The sequence below is a fragment of the Prionailurus viverrinus genome, chromosome B3 (genome assembly GCF_022837055.1).
Source record: "Prionailurus viverrinus isolate Anna chromosome B3, UM_Priviv_1.0, whole genome shotgun sequence".
In the NCBI taxonomy this organism is placed as follows: domain Eukaryota; kingdom Metazoa; phylum Chordata; class Mammalia; order Carnivora; family Felidae; genus Prionailurus; species Prionailurus viverrinus.
Window position 1 is genome coordinate 26,158,126 of NC_062566.1, and position 26,614 is coordinate 26,184,739.

At 57.7% G+C, this 26,614-nt stretch overlaps 1 protein-coding gene across 1 annotated transcript in view; it reads left to right on the top strand.

Moving 5' to 3' along the window:
* CSPG4 (chondroitin sulfate proteoglycan 4) overlaps positions 1–15,232 on the top strand; it is a 34,584-nt gene extending 19,352 nt beyond the window's left edge. Inside the window, exons 3-10 of the mRNA XM_047862818.1 lie at positions 574–4,116; positions 5,461–5,943; positions 6,305–6,481; positions 8,152–8,350; positions 8,431–8,565; positions 8,693–8,859; positions 11,990–12,173; positions 12,472–15,232. Of these exons, the coding sequence (XP_047718774.1) occupies positions 574–4,116; positions 5,461–5,943; positions 6,305–6,481; positions 8,152–8,350; positions 8,431–8,565; positions 8,693–8,859; positions 11,990–12,173; positions 12,472–14,306 (6,723 nt within the window). The 3' untranslated portion in view covers positions 14,307–15,232. The remainder of the gene's footprint in view (positions 1–573; positions 4,117–5,460; positions 5,944–6,304; positions 6,482–8,151; positions 8,351–8,430; positions 8,566–8,692; positions 8,860–11,989; positions 12,174–12,471) is intronic.
* Positions 15,233–26,614: the final 11,382 nt, after the last annotated feature.

The window sequence follows — 26,614 nt, forward strand, 5'->3', positions numbered from 1 at the left end:
CCACAACCCATTCTAGCATCTGGTTGTGGGAACACCACACCTGAGTGAGTTCTGGTGCCAAAGTCACAGAGACAGAACCATGTTCTTCTCTCCCCAAGGATCCCTCACCTCAGGTCAAGGAGCTTTTCTTTACTTAACCTTCAAAACAGAGAGCTTCTGATTGGGCCCCCATCCCTGAACAGTGACCCAGTGACCCCAAGGTGTCCAGGGGATTCCCACGTGCCCATTTTTCCAGGGGTGAATCTTCTGGATGCCAGGGTGGTTTTTCTGATGGCTCTCACTCAGAGGAAAGTGGGAGAGATTAAAAATACAGGCTGAATCTCTAGGGAAGCATCTTGCTACGTGTCATTCCCTGATTCACATCAGGGGCCCCAGAGCCCATCCAGACCCAGCACAGAGATCACTTTGGTGAGCATTTGGAGGATGAGTAAAGAGGTGGCAGGAAGGGGACAGGGTAGCATGAGAAGCTCTTGTCCCAGGCCCTCTGTTCTGGGGACTCCAATGTGGCAGACCAACTGTGTGCTTACAGTAAAAGCAGATGGATCCCCACTGCATTCCTCCCTCTCTCCTCAGGTCAGACTCACCCTGGGCCAAGAGGAGCTGAAGCTGCAGACCTCAGCTGGGACTCTGCTGAGCGACTCCGTCCTCCACACCGTGCAGCTGACTATTTCCGACAGCGAGGCCTTGTTGTCAGTCGATGGGCTCCTGAATGCCTCAGCCCCAGTCCCGGGAGCTCCCCTAGAGGTCCCCTATGGACTCTTCCTGGGGGGCACTGGAAGCCTTGGCCTGCCCTACGTGAGGGGAACCAGTCGGCCCCTGAGGGGCTGCCTCCATGCTGCCACCCTCAATGGACGCAACCTCCTGCGACCACTAACGCCAGACGTGCCTGAGGGCTGTGCTGAAGAGTTTTCTGCTGATGACAGTGTGGCTCTGGGCTTCTCTGGGCCCCACTCACTGGCGGCCTTCCCTGCCTGGAGCACTCGGGATGAAGGCACCCTGGAGTTTACACTCACCACTCGGAGCCACCGGGCGCCCCTGGCCTTCCAGGCAGGGGGCCGGCATGGGGATTTCATCTACGTGGACATATTTGAGGGCCACCTGCGGGCTGTGGTCGAGAAGGGCCAAGGCACTGTATTGCTCCACAACAGCGTGCCTGTGGCCGACGGGCAACCCCATGAGGTCAGCGTCCACGTGGATGCTCACCAGCTGGAAATCTCCGTGGACCAGTATCCCACACGCACTTCCAACCGTGGGGTCCTCAGCTACCTGGACCCACGTGGCAGTCTCCTCCTTGGGGGGCTGGACACAGAGGCCTCTCGCCACCTCCAGGAACATCGCCTGGGCCTGGCGCCGGGGGCTGTCAATGTCTCCCTACTGGGCTGCATGGAGGACCTCAGCATCAATGGCCAGAGGCAGGGACTCCGGGAGGCCTTGCTGACTCGCAGCATGGCGGCCGGCTGCCGGCTGGAGGAAGACGAATACGAGGACGACACCTACGGCCCGTACGAAGCTTTCTCCACCCTGGCACCTGAGGCTTGGCCAGCCGTGGAGCTGCCCGAGCCCTGCGTGCCTGAAGCGGGGCTGCCTCCTGTCTTTGCCAACTTTACCCAACTGCTGACCATCAGCCCGCTGGTGGTGGCCGAGGGTGGCACAGCCTGGCTTGAGTGGCGGCACGTGCAGCCCACGCTGGACCTGAGCGAGGCCGAGCTGCGCAAATCCCAGGTGCTGTTCAGCGTGAGCCGCGGGGCACGCCACGGGGAGTTGGAGCTGGACATCCCCGGTGCCCAGGCACGGAAGATGTTCACCCTCCTGGACGTGGTGAACCGCAAGGCCCGCTTCGTCCATGATGGCTCTGAGGACACCTCTGACCAGCTGGTGCTGGAGGTGTCAGTGACTGCTCGGGTGCCCGTGCCCTCCTGCCTCCGGAGGGGCCAAACTTACATCCTGCCAATCCAGATAAACCCTGTCAACGACCCACCCCGCGTCATCTTCCCACACGGCAGCCTCATGGTGATCCTGGAACACACACAGAAGCTGCTGGGGCCAGAGGTTTTCCAGGCCTACGACCCAGACTCTTCCTGCGAGGGCCTCACCTTCCAACTCCTTGGCACCCCCACCGGCCTCCCCGTGGAGCGCCGAGACCAGCCTGGGGAGCCAGCAACCGAGTTCTCCTGCCGGGAGCTGGAGGCGGGCAGCCTAGTCTATGTCCACCGTGGTGGGCCCGCCCAGGACCTGACATTCCGGGTCAGCGATGGGCTGCAGGCCAGCCCTCCCGCCACCCTGAAGGTGGTGGCCGTCCGGCCCACCATTCAGATCCGCCACAACACCGGGCTGCACTTGGCCCAGGGCTCCGCCGCACCTGTCTTGCCCGCCAACCTGTCGGTGGAGACCAACGCTGTGGGGCAGGATGTGAGCGTGCTGTTCCGAGTCACCGAGGCCCCGCGGTTCGGGGAGCTGCAGAAGCAGGGGGCAGGTGGGGCCGAGGGTGCTGAGTGGCGAGCCACGCAGGCATTCCACCAGCGGGACGTGGAGCAGGGCCGCGTGAGATACCTGAGCACCGACCCACAGCATCGCATGGAGGACTCTGTGGAGAACCTGGCCCTGGAGGTACAGGTGGGGCAGGAGATCCTGAGCAATCTGTCCTTCCCAGTGACCATCCAGAGAGCCACAGTGTGGCTGCTGCGGCTGGAACCACTGCACACTCAGAACACCCAGCAGGAGGCGCTCACCACAGCCCACCTGGAAGCCACCCTGGAGGAGGAGGAGGCAGGCCCAAGCCCCACCACCTTCCACTATGAGGTGGTTCAGGCCCCCAGGAAGGGTAATCTTCGGCTACAGGGCACACGGCTGTCAGATGGCCAGAGCTTCACCCAGAATGATCTGCAGGCTGGTCGGGTGACCTACGGGGCCACAGCACGTGCCTCGGAGGCAGTCGAGGACATCTTCCGTTTCCGTGTCATAGCTCCGCCACACTTCTCCCCACTCTATACCTTCCCCATCCACATTGGTGGTGACCCGGACGCCCCCGTCCTCACCAACATCCTCCTCTCGGTGCCCGAGGGTGGCGAGGGTATCCTCTCTGCTGACCACCTCTTCGTCAAGAGTCTCAACAGTGCCAGCTACCTCTATGAGGTCATGGAGCGGCCCCGCCATGGGAGGTTAGTTTGGAGGGGTGCACAGGACCAGGCCACCACGGTGACATCCTTCACCAATGAGGACCTGCTGCAGGGCCGGCTGGTTTACCAGCATGACAACTCTGAGACCACAGAAGATGACATCCCATTTGTGGCTACCCGCCAGAGTGAGGGCAGTGGTGGCATGGCCTGGGAGGAGGTACGGGGCGTCTTCCGTGTGGCCATCCAGCCTGTAAATGACCACGCTCCCGTGCAGACCATCAGCCGCGTCTTCCACGTGGCCAGGGGTGGGCGGCGGCTGCTGACAACAGACGACGTGGCCTTCAGTGATGCTGACTCTGGCTTTGCCGACACTCAGCTGGTACTGACCCGTAAGGACCTTCTCTTCGGCAGTATTGTGGCTGTGGATGAGCCCACGCGGCCCATCTACCGCTTCACCCAGGAGGACCTCAGGAAGAGGCGAGTCCTGTTTGTGCACTCGGGGGCCGACCGCGGCTGGATTCAGCTGCAGGTGTCGGACGGGCAGCACCAGGCCACCGCGTTGCTCGAAGTGCAGGCCTCGGAGCCCTACCTCCATGTGGCCAATGGCTCCAGCCTCGTGGTCCCTCAGGGAGGCCAGGGCACCATTGACACAGCTGTGCTCCACCTGGACACCAACCTAGACATCCGCAGTGGGGATGAGGTCCGCTACCGCGTCACGGCTGGCCCGCACTGGGGGCAGCTGCTCCGGGCCGGCCAGCCAGCCACAGTCTTCTCCCAGCAGGACCTGCTGGACGGGGCCATTCTTTACAGCCACAATGGCAGCCTTAGCCCTCGAGACACCCTGGCCTTCTCTGTGGAGGCAGGGCCTGTGCACACAGATGCCACCCTGCAAGTGACCATTGCCCTAGAGGGGCCACTGGCCCCGCTGCATCTGGTCCGGCACAAGAAGATCTACGTCTTCCAGGGGGAGGCGGCTGAGATCAGAAAGGATCAGCTGGAGGTAAAGGACCGGGGGCCAGAGAAGGGGGGCCCTTCCATCCAGCCTTCATGCCCTGTGTGCTCGGATGTTTGGGGATGTGCCCATGGTGACTCCTGGGTCGGGTGTATGTCCACACCTTGGGTGTGCGGCTGTACCCGTGCATGTTGTATGCCTGAGAGTTTCTGGGAGAGTTTGTGTGTCTGCCTGTGAGTTGTGCGGGCCTCCACATGTCACGTGTACACGTGTACATGCTGTGGCTAACCATGCAGATTCCTGCCCCCCCGACCCATGGAATCTCTGAAGTGGAGCCTGAGAGTCTGTATTCTAATAGTAAGTTCCCTGGAGGGTTTTCATGGGTACAGACTTAGAGGACTGTAGGCCTTGGAGACAGACTCGTTTGACCTCCAGGCTCCTGAATCCTCAGCTCTTTTCCAAGACCCCAAACCAGGCCTCAGGATCTGGAGAGAGCTGCTCACCATCCAAGAACCTCACAGAGCAACCACAGGCCATCTAGCAGACCTGCCAACTTGCTGTGTGACCTCAAGCCAGTCCTTGCCCTCTCTGGTACACTGCCAATTTCAGATACACTGCCAATTTCTGAGCCCCTTGTGGTTCTGGCTGTCTGGGTTTTGGGGGTGACTTTGACTAAACATGTCTGGCATCAGAAAGGCCATGAAGGAGGCAACATCTGAGCCGGGCTTTGAAGAGTCTGGGGTTTTAATAGGGAATGAGGAGACAGTATTCTAGGCAGAGGGAACTGAATTCTAGAATACAGACAGTATTCCAGGAAAAGGCACAGAAGCAGGAATGTGAATTTGGGAGAAGTGTGTCCTTTTGTTGCTGGACCATCAGGTGAGGGAGCACCCAGTGGCCATGGGGCTGGACCCGGGTTTTAAGCTCCGCGAGACACGTAGTTTGTGGAGACTGTGCCTCTCTGAAGGATGGAGCGCCCTCTGGTGGTGAATAGTGGGGATAGCAGGGGCAGGGACAGCCTCTGTGTATGTGTGTGCATGTGTGTTACGTGCATTACTTGTGAGATGTACCTGTGTAGTGATATTGTATGTCTGTGTCACTGAATCTGGGGCTGTGTGATTGTGCACATCGCTCAGGGAGTGTGGGTCTCGGGGGCTGTGTGATCACGTGACTGGGGGTGTGGGGTGGTGAAAGGTGCAGCCCCTCTAACCAGCTGCACATCTGGGTGTCGTGTGTGTGAACCTGAGTGCGTGTCTGAGTAAGCAGTGGTGTCTGGGCCACTACCTGGGGGAATTAGGGAGACATGGAGACTGAGCCTGTTCTGGCCGCTTAGGGACCACAACAGCCTCCTTCTGTGACCCCTGATGGCTCCTCTGACCCTCTGTTAACCAGGCAGCCCAGGAGGCAGTGCCACCGGCGGACATCGTGTTCTCAGTGAAGACCCCGCCGCGCGCCGGCTACCTGGTGATGCTGTCCCACGGCGCCTCCGTGGCTGAGCCACCCAGCTTGGACCCAGTGCAGAGCTTCTCCCAGGAGGCAGTGGACGCGGGCAGGGTCCTATACCTGCACTCCCGCCCCGAGGCCTGGAGCGATGCCTTCTCCCTGGATGTGGCCTCAGGCGTGGGCGCTCCCCTTGAGGGTGTCCGTGTAGAACTGGAGGTGCTGCCTGCTGCCATCCCACTGGAGACACAGAACTTCAGCGTCCCCGAGGGCGGCAGCCGCACGCTGGCCCCTCCACTGCTCCGTGTCATGGGGCCTTACTTCCCCACGCTGCCAGGCCTTGACCTGCAGGTGCTAGAGCCACCCCAGCATGGGGCCCTGCGGAGAGAGGAAGGTCCTCAAGAGGGGACCCTCGGCGCTTTCTCCTGGAAAGAGGTACAGCTATTAGGGAGGCCCTGGGGGTACAGTCCCGCTCTCGGGGCAGAGTGGGGGAAGCCACAGCAACTCCCAGTCTGGGGTGTTCGCAGAGAGGAGGCAGGATGTTCACATTTATGGAGCACCTCTGCTTCAGATGACTTATGTCACTCCTTCGTCTCTGGGCATATAGAAACCACTGTCCCATTTCCTTCACTCTGGGAGAAATGGTTGTCCCCATTTCCACCTGCAGAAACTGGAGCTCTGCGGGAGTCAGCCTCCTCCCACACCCAAAGGCAGAGCATGAAGGGTGCTGGGCCTGAGACTCTCTCCGGTCTCAGGCCTGCTGGGGCCTGACCTTCAGCCTTGCGCCTGCCCGCAGGTGGAACAGCAGCTGATCCGCTATGTGCACGATGGGAGTGAGACGCTGACAGATAGCTTTGTCCTAGTGGCTAATGCCTCAGAGATGGACCGCCAGAGCCATCCAGTGGCCTTCACCATCACCATCCTGCCCGTCAATGACCAACCCCCCATCCTCACCACAAACACAGGCCTGAAGGTGAGAGCCCCCCGGGATCACCTCCTACCTCCCCTCCCAAAGAAAGAGGCCCAGCCCACAGCTTCCCCTCTCCAAGCCCGTTTCCTTTTCTAAAATGGGCACCATGCCACATGCCTCACTAGTTGGGAAGAGAGAAGGGCTATTGCACTGAAAATAGAACACAGGTATGAGAATTTTATTGAACACTTATAAGTGCAGTAGGCAGCCTTGTGAGTGGCCTTGCTGTTCCCTGGATTCACTGTCAACAGGAGGCTCTTTCTATGGCTCAGGACCAGAACTCCTGAAGAATGTCCTTTCAGGCCCTTAAGAGTAGACTCCAGGCGGAGAGTGGTTAGGGTCCCTACTTTGGCCCACACCAAGTGAAGGTCCCAGCTTGGCTTTTCAAGCCCCTGATCTTTACATCGTTGCAGAACAGTGGTGCCCTCGTTCAGCAGAGGTCAAAGCTGAGGCCCAGCCAGGTCACAGAATTTCTCCTTGGTCACGGAAGTAGTTACTAGCGGAACAGAAAGGGTATGGCTTGACCAAGATCATATAAGATAGTGGATGAGCAGGGCCTTGATGCTGGCTTCTAGGGTCAACAAGAGTCATGGAAGGATTCACCTGACTCGGGCTGTCTGTGACATGAGGCACTGGACATCTTTGATGGCAGAGGATGTACCTGTGGGGAGTGGTCCAATGTGGGGAGATGGCTGCTCTGGAACCACTGGCAGGTGGCACTGTGTGGCATCTTGGCCACCAGGTGGCGCTGTCCACCGTGTTTGTGCCAGGAGCCCAGGGCCAAAGCCCCGCCTCCAAAATCTTGGTCCCCCTTCAGAGCTCTGCCCTGGGCTGGGGGGGGGGGGGGGGGAGCCCCCTTCAGAGCTCTGCCTGGGGCTGGGAGAAGGTGCCCTGGAATCCAGAGGGCTCAGCTTTCCAGGTAGGGGAACCCCCCTCCCCAACACTGCCCAAGTTGCTGACCCAGCTGGGGTTGTGTAACAGGATCCCAGAAATGGGATCCTGCTCTGCTGGCAGGCTGAGGGGGGCTCCCTTCCCTGAGCATGGGGAGGGGCTGCCCACACCCCTCACTCACCTGGTTGGGGCTTGTGACTGCACTGGAAACACCTGAGCCCTCATCCCAGTGCTGCTTCGGTGGCATGGGACAGGACCCAACAGGAGAGGACATCAGCCTCTCCAGCCCTGTGCCTCCCAGGCCCTGCCTCACCTGCAAAGGGAGCCCACTTATAAGCAACCTGGGGTGGCAAAACTCACCATCCCATAGTGTGCCCAGCCCATGCCCAGACTCACTATGGAGGGTCTAAAGGGAGACCTCTGCCCTGCCAGTGAGAACCAGATAAAGCAGTGCAGTCAGTCAGGGTTGGGTGTCTCTGAAGGGAGAACCTGGTGAGGGTAAGAGGTGGGGCTTCCTGAGGGAGGGGGACATGAGCTGGCCTTGAAGGACAAGGCAATATTAGGGCAGACAGAGAGAAGGGAGCCTGTGCCCTGGGATGAGAGGGGAAGGTGAATGGGGTGGAGGGCCCTTTGTGGGGGGGGGGGGGGGCACCAGAATGGCACAGGCCTCCATGACAGCTGAGGGCCTGAGCCACAGTGCAATGATGACAGCCTCAGGGCCAGGGAGGAACAAGTTGGGAGAGCTTGGTGGGGATAGAATCTTCACAGGCATGTGTCCCCAGATGTGGGAGGGGGCCACTGTGCCCTTCCCTTCGGAGGCCCTCAGGGCCACAGACAGCGACTCAGGACCGGAGGACCTGGTCTACACCATCGAGCGGCCCAGCAATGGGCAGGTAGTGCTGCGGGTGGCACCGGGCACCGAGGTCCACAGCTTCACGCAGGCCCAGCTAGATGGAGGGCTGGTGCTGTTCTCACATAGAGGTGAGTACTGAGAGGTGGGACGCCCCGAGAATGGGGAGCCACCATGGGCCAGCAAGACCCAACTTCACCCCCGTCCTCAGGAGCCCTGGATGGAGGCTTCCACTTCAGCCTCTCCGATGGTGAGCACGCTTCCCCCGGACACTTCTTCCGCGTGACGGCCCAGAAGCAGCTGCTCCTCTCGCTAGAGGGCAGCCGGACGCTGACCGTGTGCCCAGGTGGGTCTGCGAGCATAGGCATGCCTGTAGGCCGGGTGACACCCCAGGGTCACGCTGCCTCCCAGCAGTCGCAGGCCTCGCCCTGGCTCCTGGTCAAAAGCCAACAGGCCCCTTATCCCTCTCACAGGGTCGGTCCAGCCGCTGAGCAGCCAGAGCCTGAGAGCCAGCTCCAGTGCAGGCACGGACCCCCACCACCTGCTCTACCGCGTGGTGCAGGGCCCCCGGCTGGGCCGGCTGTTCCACGCCCGGCAGGGCGGCTCTGGGGAGGCCCTGGTGAACTTCACTCAGGCTGAGGTAAGGGCCCAGCTCTCTACAGCCACCACTTAGACTCCATTCAGCCTCGGGTGGCCCACTCTGCCAGTGGACACGGGGGCACCGCTCCCACATTGTTAGCAGCAGACGCTCGCCGGCCCCACCACAGGCCAGGCTGTGCATGCCTTGCCCTCCCAGAGCCACCAGTCTGGGAGACAGAAGGATGCAAGAAGTCAGGGCTACAGGAGCCCAGAACAGGGATAAGGTCCTGGGGCATGGCTTCCAGGAGGAAGCTGCAGTTGGACCTTAGGAGCTAGAAAGGGTGCTTTGAGCTGGGGACCCTAGCATACCCCAGTGGCTAGTGAGGGGCAGTGCTTGGTTCTGGGGGGGGGGTGGGTGGAGTTCAAGATGAAGGCAACCGTTGGGCTTGTGAGCAGAGGTGCAAGCCTGGAGCTCAGGTCAGGAGCCAGCAAGAAGCAGAGTGGATCCGGGGAGCCAATGAGTGGACACAAGGCAGCTGAGGAGCTTGAGTGGACGTGATGCTGCCATCTCACTTCAGGGCATAGCTGTCCCAGAGCACACCAGCGGCCACCAGGTAAAAACTAGAACGCTCAGCCATGTGAAGAGGGACACTGCTAGTTGCTGGGAACACAGAACTCTCTGTGCTAAATGTGCTGGTGGGGCCAGCAGCCATCACTTAAATTAATATCCCTTCTACGTGGGGGAGGTGCGCTGTGTGCTGGCAGCCTCCGCTTGCTCCAAAGGCACAGCAGGTGAGGATCTTTCAGACATCAGGGAAGGAGGTGTCTTTAACAAGGGAAGATGGCAAAAGGTCTCTCATGTCAACATCCCCCCCAGGTTTTTGGTTCTCATGAAGCCCTAGCTTCTGCCCAGGTCCCCTTCCCACCATATAAGATATTCAGCAGGCTGGTGGCTGTAGAAGCTGTGCACCCTGAGCCCCTGGGAGCCTCTGTCATCCGATGCCTACGAAGGGGGAGGGAACAGGACAAGGCCTTCAGGGTCCCTCCCCCACCCACAGTGCTTTCCCCACACCCCAGCAATATGCGGATGGAAGTGAATGGCCACCAGGGGGCCGGGCAGCAGTACCACCCAGAGAAGCTGGGAAGAAGCTTCCTAGCAGAGATGCTGTCCCCACTTTGGGGCAGGGGGCAGGACAGGGCTGGGTAGTCTTGACGGCACACTGTCCCACAATACTCTGAGCTGAGTGGGTCAGAGATCAGGTGTCCTGTTTTGCAGATAAGGAAACTGAAGCTTAAGGATACCAGGCAACTATTCAGAGGATGTGGCTAGTAAGAGACAAAACCAGGATTATGGCTTCTGACTGCTAGTCCAAGATTTCTTTTGCCAGAGGACACCGTTTGCTCCCGGAGCTCAGAGACCCCCTCCCTGTCTTGCCTGTGATTTGCCTCACCCCCAGCCAGATGCCTCCCATCCACGGAAGCTCCTTGCACCCAGGCATCCAGCCTTCACCCCACTCCTAGGGGCCTCGATTTCCTTCCTGCCACCCTTCAGCCTGGGCCAGAGGTTATAGCTGACAGTCCTTATGGGCCACATCTGGTCCACAGATGTGTTTTATTTGGCCTGCACAATGCATTTAATATTTTTAAATTAATGATCAACATATCCCCTTTGGGGGATTTCACACGCACCACACACACACACACACACACACACACACAAGCCTGATTTCCAGGTTCTTAAAAGGCTGTGTTCCCTCTTACCACAATCAGCTGAGGAACAGCGGCCCCTTTCAGCCTGGGTCTGCAGCCCCTTTCAGCCTGGGTCTGTGCCCCCTTTAGAACTGTGGTTCACCCCCTTCAAAGGATGGATGGCTCCCCTGTTAGATGGGGCACCCCTCTCCAGTTCATCACAACCCCCCTGTCCTAGAGTCTCCTGCATGCTGGGATCCCAGTTTCCATCTTAGTATTGTGCAAGTCCTGTTTTTCTGAGAAGAGGACAACAGTTCCTACATCTCCTAAAAGGGAAAAACAAAAGATAAGCCAAGAGGACACGTTTGAATCACAAGGGGGAGAGAGCAGGTTTCTTTATGGAAACGAGGAATATTCCTAGGTGTTTAACATGCAAACAGCCCTAGAGACCAGCAGATGTGGCTGGAATGGAGACACCATGGTGGGAATGGTAGGAGGTGAGGTCACGGGGGTAACCAGGTCAGATCTTTGTGGCCAAATGAGGAGCCACTGCACTATCTGAGCAAGAGTGACAAAGCCTCACGTACATTTTAAAAGGCTCACTCTGGCTTCTGTGTTAAGAACAACTGTAGGGGGAGGGAGCAGGGGTCAAAGCTGGCACACAGGAGGCCATGGGGATAATCCAGGCCAGAAGTGACAGTATGCAAGAGAAGGAATAGTCTGGGATGACTCCAGGGGTTTGAGCCTGAGCCTCTGGAAAAACAGAGCTGCCACCACATGAAGTGGGAGGGACTAGGAGAGGTGTGCAGGTAGGGGGTCTGTCCATCTGCACAGAGCGGCCAGGAAGCAAGTGGATATGTGAGTCTGGAGTTCAGGAGACAGCAGCCTGGGAGAGATTAAAGACTATTCTTCATGGAGTTTTGCTGTAAAGGAGAGCAAAATGGGAGGGGCGACAAATGTTGGAAAAAGTGAAGTCACAAGTTTTTTCTTTAAGATGGAGGAGAATAACTACATGGGGTTGAGTAATGATGAGACTGTTCCCTTGCTGGGGGCGGGGGGCGGGGCCTGGATTGTCTCCACAGGAGAAAGAAGGGAAATGGTAAGACTGGTGTCTTCGGCGGGGAAGAGGGGCAGGGACCTAGTGCAAAAGTGGAAGGACCAGCTGTTGAGAGAAGCATGGATAGAATTTTGCTTTCCCCAGGGGCTCAGAGAGATGAGGTGATTTGCCTGAGGCAGCAGAGCCCAGATTTGACAAGGCATTGTCTCCAGAGCCAGTCACCTCACTGCCACACGATTGCCAACGGTGACCCACTGAGCTAGTGAGGAAGAGCACGGGTTACCGACTTAGAGCGAGGCACAGCCAGGTGAACTGAGAGTGAGGCTGGGCACCGAGAGTTCATCAAGGAGACTGGAGCACCCAGTGCCACTGCCACCCGGGGAGGGGGCTACCAGCCACCACGGGCTGAACCCGCCTCTCATCCCAAAATGGGGTCTCCCCACAGGTATATGCTGGGACTGTTCTGTATGAGCACGAGATGCCCCCTGAGCCCTTCTGGGAGGTCCGTGACGCCGTGGAGCTCCAGCTGTCGTCGCCCCCAGCCCCTGATGTGGCCACCACCCTTGCTGTGGCTGTGTCTTTTGAGGCTGCCTGTCCCCAGCGCCCCAGCCGCCTCTGGAGTAACAAAGGTGAACAGCAAAGTTTGGGAGACACTGGGAGGGCCGAGAGGGGAGGGGACACAAGGCCAGGGTCAGCAGCTCCCATGTCAGTCCCCAGGACCTGGAAAGTTATAGGGAGCGTGGGTAGGTGGGGACGCTTTGAGGTTAGAGAGGAGACATGATCCTTATCCTCCGGGGTACCCTGAGCCCCACCCTGGGGTCCCTGGTCTGACAGAAGAGACACAATCTTGCCCCAGGGGTCCTGGTCTGAGGGTCTGAGGTCTTTCTTCAGTGGACAGGACCTTCACAGCCTATGTCCCACCTCCAGGTCTTTGGGTCCCTGAAGGCCAGCGGGCAGAGATCACCAGGGACGCCCTTGATGCCTCCAACCTCCTGGCCACCATTCCATCACCCCAGCGCCCAGAGCACGACGTACTCTTCCAAATCACACAGTTCCCCACCCGGGGCCAGCTGTTGGTGTCTGGGGAGCCCCTCGATGCCAGGCGGCCCCACTTCCTGCAGTCCGAGCTGGCCGCAGGGCAGCTGGTCTACGCCCACGGCGGCGGGGGCACCCAGCAGGATGGCTTCCGCTTCCGCGCCCACCTCCAGGGGCCGGCGGGGGCTTCCGTTTCGGGTCCCCAAACCTCGGAGGCCTTCGCCATCACCGTGCGGGACGTGAATGAGCGGCCGCCTCGGCCCCAGGCCTCCGTGCCGCTGCGGCTCACCCGGGGCTCCCGCGCCCCGGTCTCCCGGGCCCAGCTGAGTGTGGTGGACCCAGACTCGGCCCCTGGGGAGATCGAGTACGAGGTGCAGCGGGCCCCCCTCAACGGCTTCCTGAGTCTGGCGGGGGCCGGCCCGGGGCCCGTGATCCGCTTCACGCAGGCCGACGTGGACGCGGGGCGGCTGGCCTTCGTGGCCAACGGGAGCAGCGTGGCCGGCATCGTGCAGCTGAGCGTGTCTGACGGGGCCAGCCCCCCGCTGCCCGTAGCCCTGGCCGTGGACGTCTTGCCGGCGGCCATCGACGTGTGGCTGCGCGCGCCCCTAGAGGTGCCCCAGGCCCTGGGGCGCTCCTCCCTGAGCCGGGAGCAGCTCCAGGTGGTGTCAGACCGGGAGGAGCCAGACGCAGCCTACCGCCTCACCAGGGGGCCCCGGTTCGGGCAGCTCCTGGTGGCCGGTCAGCCGGCCACGGCCTTCAGCCAGCTCCAGGTAGACCAGGGGGAGGTGGTCTTTGCCTTCACCAACTTCTCCTCCTCTCACGACCACTTCAGCGTCCTGGCACTGGCCAGAGGTGCCAACACGTCAGCCACAGTGAACGTCACCGTCAGGGCGCTGCTGCGAGTGTGGGCGGGTGGGCCGTGGCCCCAGGGTGCCACCCTGCGCCTGGACTCCACCGTCCTAGATGCGGGAGAGCTGGCCAACCGCACGGGCAGTGTGCCCCATTTCCGGCTCCTGGCGGGACCCCGGCATGGCCGCGTGGTCCGCGTGCCCCGGGCCAGAACGGAGCCCAGGGACAGCCAGCTTGTGGAGCAGTTCACCCAGCGGGACCTTGAGGATGGAAGGCTGGGGCTGGAGGTGGGCAGGCCAGAGGGTAGGTCCCCTGGCCCCTCAGGCGACAGTCTCACTCTGGAGCTGTGGGCACGGGGTGTGCCCCCTGCTGTGGCCTCACTGGACTTTGACACTGAGCCTTACAATGCAGCCCGGCCCTACAGTGTGGCCCTGCTCAGTCTCCCCGAGGCTGCTCAGACAGAAGCAAGGAACCCAGAGAGCAGCACCCCCACGGGCGAGCCAGGCCCATTAGCCTCCAGCCCCGTGCCCACTGTGGCCAGGAGGGGATTCCTGGGCTTCCTGGAGGCCAACATGTTCAGTGTCATCATTCCCGTGTGCCTGGTCCTCCTGCTCCTGGCACTCATCTTGCCCCTGCTCTTCTACCTCCGCAAACGCAACAAGACGGGCAAGCACGACGTCCAGGTGCTGACCGCCAAGCCCCGCAACGGCCTAGCCAGCGACACAGAGACCTTCCGCAAGGTAGAGCCGGGCCAAGCCATCCCACTCACCGCAGTGCCCAGCCAGGGGCCCCCGCCAGGGGGCCAGCCTGACCCAGAGCTCCTACAGTTCTGCCGGACACCCAACCCTGCTCTCAAGAACGGCCAGTACTGGGTGTGAGGCCTGGCCTGGGCCCAGATGCTGTTCAGGCCAGGGACAGGCTTGCTCAGGCCCCGGCCCCATTGCTCCCATGCCCTGGTGCTATCTGAGTATCCCCAGAGCCAGAGATACCTGGGGACATCTGAGGTGGAGGGTGCTGGGAGGAAGTCCCAGGGGTGCAGGACCAAGTAGAGTCAAGAGCTGGAATCTCCCCAGCTTTCTCCACGCCTGGAGAACTGCAAGGGGGCCAAGGTCAGAGGCAGGCTTAGAGTCAGTCCCCCTGCCCTGGAGCTAGTCTGGGCTGTCAAAACCAGAGTGATCTCCTAGATATGTCAGGACTCTGGATCCTGGGTCTGTGATCTTGGGTAAGTCACATCTGACCCAGGCTGCTAAGAGGTCAAGGAGAAGAGAGGGTAGGGAAGATAGACAGGGATTCCTGGCTTTTCCACTCCAAGCCAAGGCTCCCTTTGTCTCTGCCCCAGGGTTGACGGGAAAACTTTTTCCCCTGGTTTTTTAGGGAGATGGTATTCCCTGGAGCAGAGGGCAGGAGGAGAGAGACCCTCCACTCTCTAGGAGACATAAGCCAGTAGAACAATATATTCAGGGTGCAAGGTAAGGCAGGTTGCTCTGGGAATGGGTTTATTTAAGAGGGATTGCGAGGAAGCTATTTAACACAGTGTTGAGCTAGCCCAGACTAATGGAGCCCTGAGAATGTGGGATGGAGGAGGGTCTGAGGCCAGTTCATTCCCAGGGCCCCGCCTTGATGGGCTGAGGGCTAGGTAGGCAGTATGGGTCTGTGGCCTGGGAACAGGCGGGGCTGAGGAGCATGTAGGGTCTCAGGCCAGGGGCCACTGTAATGCCTGTGCTCCCCCAAGGACTGGGGGGTGAGCCATTGGGGGAACTCAAGTCCATGGGGCCTGGATAAATGGTGCTTTGGAGGTTCTGGACAGCTGTGTGTCATTTGTCTGACCATGCACTGGGTCCTTGTCCACACCAGCCTGCACTCCTCTGGGGCAGGCCATCCTACCAGGCCTCAGCAAACAGGCAAGACAGAGCTACTCGAGCCCTAAATTTCCACCTCTTGGGCCTTTCAGATCTCTTCCGCCCCCACCTGTGTAGGCAGGTGGGCCAGTCTTTGTGGGATGGGACCAAAGCCCTTTGGTTTAGTAGAGATAGGCTAGGCCTTCTCCAAGGAGCTTAAGGAAGCAATTAAATCAGGAGATATATTCAGTGTCCCAGCCATAGATTTCTTTGCCTGAGTTTTGGCTTCAACGGCCTTGTCCCTCCCCACTCTCAAGAGGTTAGAGAGCAAAGGTGAGGAGACCAAGGGGGAGAAAGGGACCCCAAGGCTGGGACCTGATACTGCTGGAGAGACAGAGGGGCCTGCCACAGGTGCCTTCCCTTGGCTCCCTGGAGATTTTCACAAGAAAGGTTTCTTTTGGTCTCCACCCCCAACAAGAAGACCAAGGTGCTCCTTCTCGAAGGTAGGGTAAGCAGCAAGGATTCTGAAAAACCAGTTGTCCTGAGAGGCTGTCATCTGGTTAGAGATGGAGCTGAGATACAGGGTCTCCAGAAGACCCTCTATGAGCTGCTAAGGAGCTGTCACCTTCTGCCCCTCTCCCTTTTGAGGGTCTCCCAGGGTTGCAGGTGAAAAGGACAGATTCTGGGTCCCAGGTGATCCTGCCCTGGCAGTAGGCTGATGTCCTCAGAGAAAAAGCAGCTCTCAGGGTGGGAGCAGGGGACCTGAGCACAGCCACATTGGGGTGGAGAGTCCCAGCCAGCCTTTGGCAGCTGACCAGTGTCTGGGGACCAGAGTCACCTCTTCCCTGTGTCTCCGTATCTGTAACATCTGAACCAGGAACTAGGGCAAGAGAGGAAACTCCCTCCTCTCCACTGCTGCCCCTACAGCTCCCTGCAGGGACGCTTCTCAGTGCCCCTTTAACATCTCGACATCCCCTTAGATCCTCCTTCACTCACAAGATTTGGGCAGGACACCAGGAATCCTGGTATTTCACTGCCGAAAGGGCCCCCAGAGGATCAAGGGCAGGCTGAGAGTCAGAAAGGGTTAGGGGGTTGTCCAGCCACACACAGCAAAGCAGCATTAGATTAGACCAGACCCTGAGGCCTGGCCAACTCTTCTTGCCACACTGAAAAGTCTGCCCCCAAGGAAGTTGCCAGGACCCATAGAGAGGGACCCCCATAGAGATCCCTCTACACCAGAGGCTCAAAATCCTGGCCTGGCTTCCTTTTACAACCTAGTCTCTCCAGCACCCCTCAGGCCAGCCTCACACAGGGGCCCTGCCAAGGGTGTCTCCACACCACGCCCCGCGTTCTTCCCTGCCTCTTCCTGGAGCTCAGGGCCAAATCCTCAGGGCCCTAATATCTGGCGCCAGTCTCCACCCAGTTTCCCTGGGAGTGTAAGCTGAGACAAGGGTGACAGACCCGCCAGGCAGGATCTGGCCTTATCTCCGATTTCCCCCAGAGGACTGACCGACACCCTCTCTGTTCACTCAGCCCAGCCTGCCCTGCCCCCAGTGAGCTGGCACCAGCTGACACTGCTCCAGCTCCTTTAAGCCTGTGCTGGACAGCGGGCTGGCACCCAGGGCATAGTGCAAGCAGCTCCATGAGGACCTGGGAGCGGGTCTTTCACTGGAATCCCAAACTTGGAACCCAATCTAAATGTGGGGCCTCAATTTATGCAAATCCCTTGCAGATTTCAGATATGCACCCAAGACTTAAAAGGGTTGCTATCCACTTTGCAAAATAACTCACTATCACCAAGCTTTAAGGAGCCAGCCTGTGTACAAGTGTTAGGAAAGTCTGGGAGCCTCTGACCCTCTTCACATACACACACACACACACACACACACACACACACACGTTGCACTTGTGCAAACAGCTGTGTACCTTTAGACCTTCAGATACACAACACAGACATAAATACCTGCCTACATAATAACATACACCCACACAATATATACAGCTGCACACACAAACTCTGGAGATAGTACCCCTCACTTGTGGCCCTCCCAACAGTCCCCAGAGCTGGCCATGTGGAACCAAGGGCTAGGATTCCCTGCCCATCCAGAGACCCAAGCTGACATCAGCAGAGCCAAGAAGTGAACCCACAGTGGGAGGGGTGGTGGTGGAGGGGGTGTGGGAAGCAGGGTAGGGATTGACAGAGGGCCCAGTTCCTAGGGTCCCTAGCTTAGAAGTCCTGCCCACCACCCTAAATGGTCTAGCCTATTAGATGCTAAAGAAGGGGCTCCCTTTGAGCCCCTCCCCTCATGCTAGGAGCTGGCCCACAGTTGCTATGGCAGCTGTAGACCCCACTGAGCTGGAACCATCATCCTCCAATAGAAAGCAAGAAAAATGGATCTTGACCCTGCCCTGCACCTCTGCTGACCAATGGGAACTGCCAGGGGTGTTGGCATCTTCCTCTGGGCCCTGAAGATTCAGGATCTTAAAGGGATGGAGGTACCTGGGCAGCCCCCAGAGTTCTCTGGTTGGGTCTCCCATTCCTTGCCATAACGTGTGAAGATGCCCTGGCAAACGGATGGAGGCAGGACATTAACCAGACCTGCTGGACCCCTCTCTCCACAGCCCTTATCCTCCCCGAGGCTCCGTTGTAGTTAACACCATCTCTGTATAGTTACCGCTAGGATTAGTCAGGCATTGGCAAGGGCATTTTGTGCCAAAACTGCTGTGGGAGATGCACACAGGAATCCACCCACCCCTTCCTGAAGAGCCCCAGACATGCAAATAAGTAACTACCACACCATGATGTGTGCCCTAACCCAGCCATGTCAACTGGCTGGTGAGGGGAAGCCCAGAGTGGGAAGGCACCTTGCTCTATCAGCCTCCTTCTCTCCTTAGAGTGTGTCGGGTCTTTCCATGGAAGGGTCAGCCATGCAGCTGCTAAAGCTAAGCATGCCCAACTACCTCCTGGTCACATTTCCTATCTCGGTGTAACGAGGTATGGCATTTAACCGATAGCTGCTGTCCTCATAAAGGATGCAGGCTCCTCCGAGGGCCACCAGGATAATTTGTGGGTTGTGCTGTGTTCCTTCACAAGGCAGATGTTCTAAGACCCCCTACAGACAAAAGTAGCCCTTGGTTAAATCGACCAGTGACCAAGAAAGAACTTGTCTACCCAAATGCAGCCTCAGCTGGTGGTGCCCCGTGCCCCACCAACCTGAGCACTGCCAGCTCTGTTAGCCCAAAACCTAGAGCTAATCCCAAGGCTTCCTTCTGATGCCTTGTGAGGTCAGAGAGGGACCAAGTGACCTAGTCTCTGGGTCCTGAAGGCCCAAACTGGATGGGTTGTCTAAGCCTTTGTTGCCCAAAGTGGGTCCATGGACCAGCAGCATCAGAAGCACCTGAGAGCTTCTTAGAAATGAGGACTGTGAACTCTGGCTCAGTCTGTAGAGTATGCAACTCTTGATCTGGGGGTTATGAGTCCACCACGCTGGGTGGACATAGTACTTAAAAATAAAAATCTTTAAAAAAGAAAAAGAAAAATGAGGACTCTCAGGCCTCACCCCAGATCTGCTGAGTCAAACCCTGCACTTTAACAAGGTCCAGGTGATTAGACAACCAACCAGTAAATGTTAAGACACATTGACTTAAGTCATCCCCCTCGACTTCGATTGGAGAAACTGAGCTGCAAGAGGCAGAGACCAGGCCAAGATCACAGCCAGTCAATGACAGAGCTAGAAAGAGGTCAGACCACGTGATCTAGTTCCAGAGTTTTGTCTTCCACCTCAAGCTGTCCATCCTTCCCCACACCCATTTGAAGTACCTAGGTGCCCCACAGATCTGGGAAGATAGGGCTCTGATGTGGGGGTTCCTGCTCCAGGAGCCTCCACTCAGGACAAGAGGGAAGCAGAGGAGGGCCAGGCTAGCCAGGTCTGATCCAGTGGGGAGGGTCTGCGGAAGCAGCCCACTCCCACCCTATCTCCCACAGACAGGTCCCAGAAAGTGCAGCAGCCCCTACCAACCTACCTTCTGTAACCCAGCTAGTCCCCCCGTCCCCACCTGTCCAGGTTCCACCTACAGAGGGAGAGACAAAAGGAAGGGTCCAGCCAAGGTCCCCAGTCAGTGCATCGGGTCTCCCCCACAGTAGAGCAGCAGCAGCAGCCGGCAGGAGAGGGGGAAAGAAACTGCCTGCCAGGCTACTGCCCAGGCCTGATCAAGAAGGAGGGGATGCACCTCCCTGAGTACCCCATCCTGTCCTGCAGAGGGCTGGGGAGCAAGAGGGGCTGGACCACTAACTGTCCCTTCTGGCTCCCAGAACAAATGCTAGCCGTGGCCCCCAGGCTGTGTGCCGCCCTGGTGCTGAGTGCCTTCAGGGCCAACTCCCCTCCCCTCCCAGGTTGCTGAGGCCCCGGCCCTGCACACCTTGCAGTAAATATAGTTCAATGCTGTGTGCCCATCAGAGCAGTGTCCAGCCTGGCCCAGGGCTAGGTATATAGCAGGTGTTCAGTAGATATCTATTACCAGAATATAGTTCCTCTCTTCCCACAGGCCAAAAGGTCTCTGACCACCAATCTCACCCAGACCCCTCTTTCCTGGCTTCCCATCTGGTTCCCCTGGCTTCTCTCATCCCCAGGAATGCTGGCTGGGCTCCCAACTGCTTGCTCTGGCCCCTAGACCCCTTCCAGGGCCCAGGCGGACCTGGCCCCAGGCCCTAAATTCCTAAGGCGCTGGTTTAATCTGTCCCTGCCAGACCCTTCAGCACTCACTTCTCTTCCTCCATGCTCACCCATGGCTTCCTCCCCACCAGATACCTGGCGTCTCTCCGCTCAGAAGCCCATGGGCAGAACACTTTAACCAAATCATATGTGGGAGCCTGCCACCGATAGAATCAAAGTTGTTTGAATGGGACAGGAGGAGAACACAACCCAGAACCCCCTTACACTCAGCCTTCCCCTGTCACTACAGCTCCTCGTCAGAACCTCCAGGATCCACTGGCCCCTGTGCCAGCTGCTCCTGCCACTGCAGGGCTCACCTGATCCCAACCTTCAGGGGCACAGAGCAGAGCCGAGCCATGGGTGCCCCCAGAGGACCCCGCATTCAGTCAGAGGTCTCAGGGCCCCAACCTTAGAGGAGTGACTCACCTTAATCACCCAGCATACCTCCTGGAGGATTGAAACCCTTCCAGATGCCAAAGATGCATCTTTCAGCAGTGGGATTCCTAGCACCTAAAGAGGCATCAGGGCAAGTGCGTGGGTCAGAGACGCCAGACATGCTGGCCAGCGCAGAGCCCTCCAAGAACCAGAGAGTAGCAGAAGGAACCCTGTTGGGTCTTGTTGGGGAAGGTGTAGCCTCTTCTAAAGGCCTGGTGAGCAAGCAGACAGGTGGGCGAGGCTGGTGAAGCCTGAGCACTCCTGGAAGGCTGTGAGTCAGGGTGGAAGGGCTCCTTCTGAGTCAGCCCTGCTAGGAAGGTTGCCCTGTGGGTGTGGCTCCTGGACTAGGCAACTGGGCAGGGTTCTTGGACCCCAAGAAGGTTCCAGGCCCCAGAACTTCAGCCCCTCTGCCCCATGAGCTGCCTGAGAACCTCAGTCTGGGGACAGAACCCCTGAACTGAAGGAGGGAGGGCAGAGATGGTGATTGTGTCTACCCAATGAACTTGTAGAAGTCCACCCACCTGTGGATGGGATATCTGACCCTAGAAAGTACAGAGCCAGGCCTGGGAGAGCTTGTTACCTGCTTTCTGCCTTCAGTCCCGCCTCCTGTCTTCATTTCTGCCCATTTCCCAGTTCCTACTGCCGTGAATCCTGTGTGGTTAGCCAGAGGCTCCACTCCTCTGCCTGAATTAGAACCTGTCAAAACAGTGCATCTGACCAAGGCTGCTTTTCAAAGGGTCAGTGTTGTGGCAAAGCTCTTAGAACAGCACCAGGCACAATAGTAAATGCTCAATAAATATTGACTATTATTATTAGTGCTGTTATAATGGTGGTTATTATTGAATTGCCTAACATATGGGTCTATCCTATCACAGAAGCTTAATAAATGTTCGAAGTTGACATTACTGTTATTACTATAATTTATTACGGCCATAACAGTGCCTGGCACATAGTAAGTGCTAAACAAATGCTCAGTCCTGGAAGGCCAAATGCATTCCCCATTTGGAAAAGAGGGACATCAAGGCATTCTCCTTTGCTGGACTTTGGTAAGGAGAGTGAGGTGTGCAGCAAGGGGTCAAGTTCTCGGTACAAGCCACTCTGACCTCCCTTCCTCCACCCCACCCCATTGATCTGGAAGAAGTTGGAGGAGGCTTGACCCCTTGGACCCAAGAGGGAGGAGTCCCACTTGAACCTCCCTGTCCATGGGGCGCCTGGGTGGCGCAGTCGGTTAAGTGTCCGACTTCAGCCAGGTCACGATCTCGCAGTCCGTGAGTTCGAGCCCCGCATCAGGCTCTGGGCTGATGGCTCAGAGCCTGGAGCCTGTTTCTGATTCTGTGTCTCCCTCTCTCTCTGCCCCCTCCCCCATTCATGCTCTGTCTCTCTCTGTCCCAAAAAATAAATAAACATTGAAAAAAAAATTAAAAAAAAAAAAAAAAAGTGAACCTCCCTGTCCAGTGGAGGAGGGCGGTGGAGGAGGGCAGGGCTGGAGGGAGGATGGGCCCGGTGGGCCCAGGGAGGGCCAGAACACAGGGCCTTCCTGAAGGGGGGTGGGGAGCCTGGGCTGTGCCCTGAAGAACAGGGAGAGCCAAGCTTAAAGCAAAACAAGACGGGGTGGGCGGGGGACAGCAGGGGGCAGGGATGGGGGGAGGGCAAGATGGTGTTGAGCCAGAGGGACAGGAGACTGGCCCTGGGGCAGACAGGGGCTCTGGGGATCAGGCTGAGAGAAGCTCCCGTGCAATTCACAGTCTGATAGGGAGTAGCTGCCCTGAGTAAACCTGGTACTGGGCTGGAAGCATGTCCTTCCACACTGCCCTCCTGCCAGGGCCAACCCTTTAAGATGCAGAACCGGGGTGGGGGTTGGGTGACTGCTGAGCCCCTGGGCCAGAACTCTCACCCAGGTGAGTGAGCTCAGTTGCCCAACTACCCAGGGGTCACCCTAGGAGCCTCAGGAGTCAGCCAGGTTGGGATACCACCACCCTTCATACATACCTACCCCACCCCTGCCCAGCTGATGCCAGCCCAACTGGGCTGGGCTTCAGTGCCCAGGAGGGAGGAGGCTGCCTATTCTACCGCCTGGGATGGCACAGCCTCCTACCAGCCAGAGGAGGAAGAGGGGCTCTCCAGGCCACACTGGCCTCAAACCCAGCCCTCCAGAGGAATGAGCAGGGACTGGTGCATGCATCCCTCCCACCCTTTCTTATGCCATGCCTTGCTGAGAAAGAGGGAAAGATTCCCCAGAGCAAGTCCCTGGATCCTGGGGGGCAAGGGGGGTGGTATGTGGAGATGATGTCAGGGAGGAAGCATGCTTTTGGCCACCAGCCGCTGCAACACACACACGTGCACGCACATACATATTCACAGGACTGCCCCATGCATCAGTGTACATAGGCACATGCAGACGCACTCAATTGACAGCGGTTGACCTATGCAAACCAGAACCCACACAAGGGGGTTCTGAGGCATAGCCCTGCAGACATCCCAAGTCACCTACTGTGAGTTGAGCGCCATCCTGGGCACTGGGGATACAGCAGTGAACAAGACAAACACCAGCTCCCCCGAAGGTTGCCTTCTAACAAACAGATATATTTAAAATCTAACTTTGCACAGATTTATTTGCAGATGAGAATTTGTGATGTCTGGCGTTTGCTGGAAGCAAGGGATGTGGGGGAGTAAAATACTGGCCCAGGGTTGGTAATTGCTGAGGCTATGGTATGGGCACATGGGGATCCAGCATATTAGTTTCTCTATTTTTGTATACACTTGAAACACAAATGCATACAATTGCCAATTGATAATAAGTAAAACAAAGAACAGTAAGGCAGGGCAGGGGGACAGAGCGCTAGGACTAGGAAGACTCTTTATTAGATGGTCAGAGACGGTTTCTCCAAAGAGGTAACATTTGAAGCAACGACTCGAATTAACTGAGGTTCAAACCACACAAACATCTGGGAGGAAGACCATTCCAGACAGAGGGGACCAGCAAATGCAAAGGCCCTGAGGCGTAAGCATTCTGGGCTTAGGTGAGGAATAAGAGTACAGTGGGTCTGGAGTTATGTGGCCAAAGGGACAGGTGTCCAAGGTTCCATCAGAAAGGGACCTTGTGGGCTGTGGTAGCAATCTGGAATCTGGCTTACTTAAGAATGGCAGGAAGCCCTGGAGGTTGAAAGCAGGGTCGGACATGATTTGATTTAGAATATGGTCTTAAGAGATGGCTCTGACTCCTACTGGACCATCAGGAGGATGGAAAAAGGTAGAGAAGGCAGAATAGCTTGGTGGCTACCACAGTGATGTGCTACCACAGTGATCCAGGCGGGGATCATGGTGGCTTGGCCAGTAAGATGGTGACACAGGTCAGATTCGGGATCTCTTTGGAGGAGCTCACAAGGCTTTGCTTGTGGATGGATGTGGAATGTGAGTGAAAGAGAGAAGTTAAGCCCAATTGCAAGTCTGGGCCTGAGCTTCAGGTTGAGAGGTGTTGCTTCCAGGCTGGGGAGCACGGGGAAAAGCACATGTGGCCGAATGACTACGGGCACGGGTGCCACCATGGGGACCCACACGCAAGCACAGGCGCACATGCTGACAGCACTCGGTGACCACACAGGTGGATGCACACAGCTTGGGATAGTGGGTGCAGGCGCAGACCCCATCCCCCTCCTCTGCCTGCCCCCCCCACCCCACATAAAAGCCCCAGGGCCTGGGCCCACCCACTCTCTGGCTCAGCCTTGGCACTCACAAGACCCAGTCCTGGCATTTCCCTACCAACTCTCACCCGCCATACTGGCCCCTCAAGCAAAGAGGCTCCTGACTCAGGTCCTTCCCAGACACCTGAGTCTTGTCCCCGACCCCCAGCTCCCTATCCCTGGCTTTATCTGCCCAGCCCACTCTCCGTGGCCAGATCCTTCTCCAGCCGGAGGCCCTACAGAAAACTATCAGTCAACAAATATTTGCTCTGTGCGCTCTGTGGGCCAAGCCCTCTGCCTTTCCACCTGCTAACTTGAAGGCACACAGCCACCAACACCCAGTGCCTGCCACTTACCGCCCATCTCCCTGCTCCCCTCCGTTCCCAGCACTAGTGCATTCACTCTCCAGCAGGACAGCTGCCCCCAGCCTGCCCACCTTGGAAGGGCACAGGGTGGCCCAGGCAGACTTCAGCCTCAACGCGATGCCGTGAGCAGCTGTACGACCTCACACAGGTGACTCCATGCCTCTGAGCCTCCGTCTGCTGGGAATGTTGGCAATCATTCTCACCTTCCAGACAGTTGTGGGGAATTAGATAACTCATGGGAGCCACTTAGCCCGATGCCCAGCACCTAGCAGCACACAGCAGCCATTCAGTGTTAGCTGTTGGGCACTTGGCCCCACCCTTGCCTTGCTGGCCCGTGTGGCTTCAAGGACACAGCACACCTAGAGCAGTGACAATGCCCGCACTCGTGAAGTCGTGCCCCGTGTAATTGTGACAACTGTTAACATCCGTTGAGGAAAACTGAGACCGAGCCGTGACCCTGCCTGAGATTGCCCGATGAATCCATCCAAGGAAGGCCTGACATGAGCCTGCATCTCTTAACTCTTGGGCCATGCTCTCTTGTGTGTGATGATGTATGTGACAACCAACGAACAGCCCAGTGAACTCCTCCTGCCCTGGACTGACAAATACCACGACAGTCAGCCAGCCCCAAGGAGACTGCTCCCCGTGAAGACGTGGTGGCAACATGGGGCAAGGCTCAAGGTCTGGAGGTGGTCAGGGGCCTAGTCCCAGGCCCAGCCCTGCCATCTACCTACTGTGTGGCCTTAGAGGGCTCGCTCAGTTCTCTCACTTATGAAGTCAGGTAACAATATTCTTGGCCCAGCCTCTCTCTAGGTCCCCTCAAGGCTCTGCTCAGAGGCTGGTCATCCCAGCCCCTCCTTACTGGACACTTGCTATGTGCAGGCACCGTCCAGCTGATGCGTTTTGCTCATGTAATCCTAACAGCCATCTGCAACTCCTGTTATAGAGAAATGGAAGCAGGAAGCAATTAAGAAACATCCCTCGAATAAGGGCGTGAAGGGTAGGATTTGCTCTAGGGCTCAGCCGCCCACCCAATACCAGGGTCCTGTCTCTGGCTGGTGGAGGGAAAGGAAACAGGGGACTTGTAGCTATCTGGGGGCAGCAGGGCTGTGGAGTGGAGCTTCACACTACTCCTGCCTGTTGTACTCCTGACAAAATAGCAGCCAGGGGGATCAGGTCAGCCCAGAGGAGGCCCCAGGTGCCTCCAGGAGGCTAACTCCTCCCTCAGGCACCAATCGTTGGCTTCCCAGCACAGGTGGCCCAGACCTGGCTACCATCTCACACCAGCTCGGCTATTCCAGCACCTCCCTCACTGGGCCCCAGTGATGTTTTCCTGGTCTGTAAAATGATGTTGATAATCTCTTGCATGCAGGGTGGTTGCGAAATATGTCCATCCAGTGTCCACGGTGCTGCCTGAGCTGGGGGAGGGTAGAAGCCCCAGAAGCTGGGAGATCCAGGAGCAGCAGGGGCTTGGACCTCTTCCCAGGTAGAGCCCCAAGGAGGCAGCCAGACCTCAGATGACAAAGGGTTGCATAGGATCTGTAGAGCCTCCCAAAGCTTCTTGTGCTTGAGTGCACAGTGGGGGGTGTGGAATGCTGACCATGAGCCTCAAAAGGGACCACAGGCCACAGAAGGGACTTTTGCAGCCCCCTGAGGTTCCTTGAGGTCCACAGGTATAAGGATGATTGAGGGAGCCCTGAGTGCTCAAAACAGACCAAAGGCCAGACCCACAGAGGCCTCCTGATGGGGATCAAAGGACAAGGTGGGAAGACAGAGGGTGGGTGGAGGAGATGACCAGAGGGTCCGATGCTAATCTAGGACCACGGTGGGCACCACAGGCCCAGTGCCATGGTCCAGGAGAGTCTGCAAGAACCCACAACAGCGTTTGCAGGGAAAAAAAAAAAAAAAAGCAGGACACAAAAAGACAAAATCAAAATTCATACAGTTATTCCTATAAGACAAGAAGACATTGCCAAGTAACAAACTGAACCCAACTGAAAGAAGTAGAAATGAATGACCTTTAATGTGGAACACAGGCAAATTTTCATGTGTGTGATAGGGTGTGGGATTCAGCCTCTAAAATTCAAAGTGCCAGAGGCCTGCCCATGTCTTGAAAAGTGCCATTCCCCAAAACTTATATGCATCCCAGCAGAAAG